General features: G+C 63.0%; 1 protein-coding gene across 1 annotated transcript in view; it reads right to left on the minus strand.

The window, feature by feature from the left end:
• Positions 1–5,669, minus strand: part of ADGRB1 (adhesion G protein-coupled receptor B1) — a 72,223-nt gene extending 66,554 nt beyond the window's left edge. Inside the window, exon 1 of the mRNA XM_046642494.1 lies at positions 4,895–5,669. Within this exon, the coding sequence (XP_046498450.1) occupies positions 4,895–5,669 (775 nt within the window). The remainder of the gene's footprint in view (positions 1–4,894) is intronic.
• Positions 5,670–5,938: the final 269 nt, after the last annotated feature.

Consider the following 5,938-nt stretch of genomic DNA (forward strand, 5'->3'; position numbering starts at 1 on the left):
CACACAGGGACACACACACACACACAGGGACACACACACACTGGCTCTCAGCCCCCAGGACGCTGCTTTTTCATTATCTTACATGTCGCTTCTGCAATAAAATTCTTTAATTAAAACATGAATATTTAAAACAACCCTTGAGAGAAATGGCCTCATCTCACCAGAGGCAGAAAAATGCAGAGAGAGACTCCGGGAGAGAGATGGAGAGACGAGAGACAGTGCTGAGAGACCCGGGTGGGAGCAGGCGGGCAGCCACGGAGGGGGTGGTGGGGCGGAGACAGAACAGTTGCTGTGGCCTGAGGAAGGCCGGCTGAGTCGGACTCGTGACGTGGCCATGTGGCGTTTGGACAGGCCGGGCGGGGGGCAGGGCTGAAAATGGGCCACAGGCTGGCCTGGGCCGCCTGCTCGCTCCCTGGCTCGACCGTGAACAGCCTTCCCGGGCTGAGATGGAGGGATGTGCGTGGCCAGCGAGAGGGGCGAAGCTCCCAGGGCACAGGGCTCCGCAGGAAGATCTGGGTCTGGTGCCAGCCCAGCTCAGCTGTGTGTCTTCTGAATGACTGCTAGACCTCTCTGGTCTCTGCACCTCACCTCCCCCCCCACCCCATCCCACACACATTTGGGCACACGACCTTCCCAGCAGAGCTCACTGCAGGAGAAGCCCCAGGCAGGAGCACCAGGTGGCCAAGAGCTGACTCTGCTATCAGATTCCCCTTACAAGCTGTGTGACCCTGGCCACTGCCCTAAAGTCTCTGTGCCTCATTCCACTCAACAAGCAGGTATTGCATGCCCGCTGTGTGCCAGGTGCTGTTGCACCCGCTGGGGGCCGCGTCAGCAAGTGGGAGAACCCCTAGGCCTGTGGTGCTTACATCCAAGCAGGGACAGACCCAACAAACACGGGAAACCACACAGCGCGTTGGCGGGTGACACAGGTGAGGAGGAGAACAAGAGATGGCGTGTGGGCGTGGAGAGCACGGTCAGGGTGGGCCTGGCCGAGAAGGTGACGTCTCAGCAAGAAGCGGAGGGAGGGAGTCCTACGGGTATCCGGGGAGGAGCGTTCCAGGCCGCGGGGACAGCCCATGCACAGGCCCCACGAGGAGGGGCCCTCCGAGGGGAACCTAGCTCGTGGCTGCTGGCAGAGTAAACTGGTTCACGTGTGGACGCTTCCGCACAAGGGGAAGGCTGCAAACAGGGCTGCTGTTACTACCTCTGACGCCATGTTTACTCCCCAGGTCCCAGAAGCAGCCGGGCCTTCTGCGTGTGGGGCACAGGCCCTGGGGTCCGAGCTGTCTCCGCGCGGGGCCACCGCATTCTGGTCCACCCTGCCCAGTGCAGACGAGCTCCCCCTGCACGTGGCTGGCAGTCCCAGCCCACAGGCTCTCCAGACTGTCCTCCCACAAGACCGCCAGCCTGACACTGCGCTCTGTCAAATCGCCGAAACTGGCCCAGCCTCAAAACACACACGCACGCACAAGCACGAACACGTGGACATACCATGCACGCGCACACGAACACAACGTACTGCACACGTGCACACGGCAATCACGCACACACATGTACCCACATGCATGAACACACGGACATACCATGCCTGCGCACACGCACACGGCATACTGCACACATGCACATGGCAATCACACACACACGCACATGTATGCATGAACAGGCGCCTCTGTGTGTCCAATGCACCATACACATGCATGCACACATCAGGCACGCCCAATACACATGCTGACACAATGCACACATCAACACATATACATACCACACATATACGCCCACAAGCACATACTTGCACATTTGGGCACATGAGCACACACATGCACACATGATGCACTGCACCCAGGCACACGCATGCACGCACAATACACTGCACGTGCACACACACACGGGAGCATGAACACAAGTCCATGCGCACACACACCTTGTGAGCACGGCTTCCAAGCCTCCCCTTTCCCAGAATCCCTGTGCAAGTCCACACTGCCCAGCCCAATCTCCCACTGTCCCTTCCTCCTCCAACCCCGCCTTTGCCCGCAGGGCCTCTATTTCCCTCCCTAATAACAAACAAAGATGTTGACGCTTCATCACTGACACGGGTGGGGCTTAGAAACACTTCCACCCCAGTCCTCACGCCTCACACAATCAGGGAGACAAGATATTTTCACTCTTTCCGTTTCAAAGATGAGGGCCCTGAGGGGCTGCAAGAGCTGAGGGGATTGGCCCCAGGACACAGAACGAGCAGGGATCAGGCTGTGATGGGAGCCTAACCCCATCCTGTCCTGGCGACCCCCGAGCTCCTTGCTCGCGTGACAGTCCCACCTGGATGACCCACGGGTACCTCACACTCAAGTCCCACTCTGACCTCCAGATCTTCTTCCCCAGGCTGTTCCTCCCCACTGTGTCCCCACCCCAACACTTCCCCACCTCAGCCGATGTCCTTGTTCCCACCAGGAATCTGGGGGTGCTGCAGCGTCCCTTCCCCCCTAGCCACATCCTTTGCATCGGCAAGTTCATCAGCTGCACCCTGCTCCAGACTCTCCTCCCCGCTGCAGCTGTGCCCTGACCAGGCCAGCGTCACCTCCCTCCTGGACACCTGCAGCAGCCCCTTCCTGGTCCCCAGCTTCCCCCTCTGAGCCCCGACACCCTTCTGCATTTATAGGCCGAGCAAGGTCAGCGTGAGTCACTCTCCTGCTGACAGCCCTCCAGTGGCCCCTCTGGGCTCAAGATAACAGGCAAACGCGCCCAGGACACCTGTCCACCCTTACAGCCGACTCCTGTCCAGGGCCTGCATGCAGCGGGTGCTCAGCAAAGGAGTGAAGCTCCAGCTCCCTCCACCATACAAGCTCCCGCCACTCGTCACGCATGCAACACGCCAGCCCCGACCCCATGACCTTGTCCCTCCAGCAAGCTCCACACGGCTCTGAGCAGCGCTGGCTACTTCCCCGGCCCGGCTGCCACCCCGAGATGCTCACAGAGACCAGCTCCTGTGCCCTGGGTGCCAGTGCAGGCCGGGCCCTGGGGCCACCGTGTCTGATGTGACAGAACAGTCCCGCAAAGCAGTCAGCACTCTGCAGACAGAGAAACCGAGGCGCAGGGGCAAGCGCCTGTAGGGGAGCGGCAGGGTGAGATGCAGCGCCAGGGCACCGCCCCGCCCGGTCCACCTGACCCGCCCGCCTCCCAAACCAGCTGCCTGCTTCTCTGCCCTCCGAAGAGCCCTCCTTACTCTCTGCTCCGTTCTCCGCCTCCTGTCCCCGCGGACCCACTCCCAACCTCCCACACCATGGAAGCTGCCTAAGCCAAGGTCACAGTGACCTCCGCCTTGCCCAGTCCGAAGGTCAGCCCTCCCAGCCTCGCTCTGACACAACTAATGTTCTCTGGTCTCAACCTCTCATTTTCTGCTGGTTTCCCGGACACCCCCACCACCCGGGGCTCTGCCTCCTCCTCCCTGGGCCACCGGAGGGCCAGCATCACCCCTGCTCACCTCCTCTCCTCACCGGCTAAGCTCACCGACTCACCGAGGTTTCTAACCTGGGAGCCGCGCCCTAGAGGCTGTGAATAGAAACGTGTTCCGGGGTAACTGGCTTCCTTTGTGACCCCACGAAGCTAATTTTGTGCCTTTAATAAATACGTTATTAATTAACATTAATAAAGATGTTACTCTGAAGAGTCCATCGGCCTTTCTGACTCAGGAGGGGCTAAGGGCCCTGGACAATGTCGCCTCGCTCCACGGTGACCCGCCTAGCATGGACCAGCCAGCCCGGCCGGTCTCCTGGATGCCCAGCACGCGTATTCAGCTGCTGGCCTTGTGTCTCAAACTCAACGGTCTGAGATGAGCCGTCCCCATCCCCTGCTGCCCTTGCCATCTCAGCCACAGTCCTGGCCTCCCAGATGCTCCCAGGAAACCCTGGGCATCCTGTGCGTCCTGCCCCGCTGTCTGTGGAGCCCCACCCAGTGTCCCATCCCGCTGACCCCATCCTCCTGCACAGGCTCCTGTCTCACGGAGGAAAAACCAAGCTTCTCTGAAGATGGACAGCTGGACAGCCGGACAGCCAAGCAGGACACACCGGACCCCTCTCTGCTGGGATGCACTGAGCACACGACCACTTCTGGCCTTTGCCTGCCCTTCCCTCAGCCCAAAATGCCGTTCCCGATGCCCAACAGGCTCCCCTGCACCTCCCAGAACCTGGAATACGGCCCCCTGGTCCAAGTGGCCCCCTGACCTCTGATGAAATGGCAGTGCTGCCACCAGGGAGTCTCCCTGTGTCCTTTCCCGAGACGCCCTTGTCACCGGACACCTCTGCTTCTCGTGTTTGGCTGGTTGCCCCCGGCCCCCTTGAAGGCAGCTCCACGACAGGGATCTCTGTTGTTGGTTTTCACACCATGTCCGTGGCGCCTAAACACGCCGCCAGCGCTCGGTAGCCATCCCCTGGATCCACACTCAACCCCCAAGTTTCGTCTCCTGACGGCGTCTCCACACAGCCCCCGCTGCCCCCTTCTCTCCACACAGTCGTGGCCCAAGGCCCTGCAGACCCTGGCCCGTCAGAACCGTCAGAAGCGTCCTGCCTGCAAAATGCGAAGGACCCTCCCCAAGCCAGGAATTTAAAACTCCCTCCTCCTCCTGAGAGGAGTCAGACCCACTGGTGCTCCCTCCCTTCACTCGTTCACTGCACGCTCAGCAAGCACTCCCGTGTGCCGGGCGCCATGCGGGCCCTGGGGCCAGTGCAAGCCCCCTAGGCCGCCTGTGCCCAGCGTGCCCGCAAGGACTGATCTCTGCGTGAGATCCCCTGATGGTGCACTCGGGGGTGGGTAGCCAGTGCAGCCCTGCAGAGAAGACCCTCCCCCACCCACCCTCTGCGCAGACAGCCACCCACGGGTCCTCTCCGGGCCAGTCACTCACCTGGGGCGCCATCCCCGCCCCGGTCCTGGGTCAGGCTGGTGAGGCAGTTCTCAGGGCCACCGGCCATGCCGTCCCTCAGGCAGACATCCCCGCGGGGCACCAGGGGACTGGAGGCAGGGTCGCCGGTGTCTCCCCCCAGGCAGGCACAGGGCGTCTGCATGATGCCACAGGGGTGCGAGCTGCGGCTGCCGGCCAGACAGGCGTCCAGCCAGCGGCACAGCATCTGGCAGGCGGCCCGGCTGGGGTTGCGGTTGCCCACGACCAGGTACTCCACGGAGAAGTCGTCGCCGGGGCCCGGGGGCCCAGCCGGGGGGCCGGGGTCGCCGTCCCGGGGCGGCTGCTGGCGTCGCATCTGCAGGAACTGCTTGCTGGCCTGCAGGAAGGCCAAGGGCGCCGAGGGGTCGCAGAGCCGCAGCACCTCGTCGAAGCTCTCCACGCCCAGGTAGGTGCGTGTGGACTCGAGGAACGAGTCGAACTGGTAGGTGCGGACGCGGCCGGGGCCGCTGCAGGGCACAGGCGCCTTGGCCACCTTCATGTAGAGTGTGTAGCGCCGTGGATCGGGGTTGCGCAGGGTCCAGGAGCAGCGCGAGGCGTTGGCTGGGAACACGGCGGCCGCTGAGAAGTACCCAAAGAACTTGCCCTGCACCAGCGTGGCGCACGGCTCGGACCCGGGCCCCACGTCTGCCCCCGAGGCCGCACGCGCCCGGCGCCCCAGCAGCAGCAGCAGCAGACCGAGGATCCAGAGGGGGCCCGGGGCAGCGGCCTGGCCCCTCATCCTAGCTCGCGGGGCCGCCGGGGTTCCGCGGGCTGGGCAGGCAGGCGCGAGCCAGGCCTTGACATGCCAGGGTCCGGCGGCGAGCGGGGCAGGGGCTCCGAGCGAGGGCAGGAGGAGGAGAGGGCTTCAGGTGGTGGAGAGGGCAGTGGAGGCTCCTAAGGTCCAGGGCCCCGACACCCGCCTGTGGCCGCCAGCAGCAGCTAGAAGAGAAAGAGCAGAAGGCGGGATGGTGTGAGGCCCCCCCCGGAAGACTGGGACTCTGGGCACGC

Source organism: Equus quagga, chromosome 16 (assembly GCF_021613505.1).
Source record: "Equus quagga isolate Etosha38 chromosome 16, UCLA_HA_Equagga_1.0, whole genome shotgun sequence".
Lineage (NCBI taxonomy): Eukaryota > Metazoa > Chordata > Mammalia > Perissodactyla > Equidae > Equus > Equus quagga.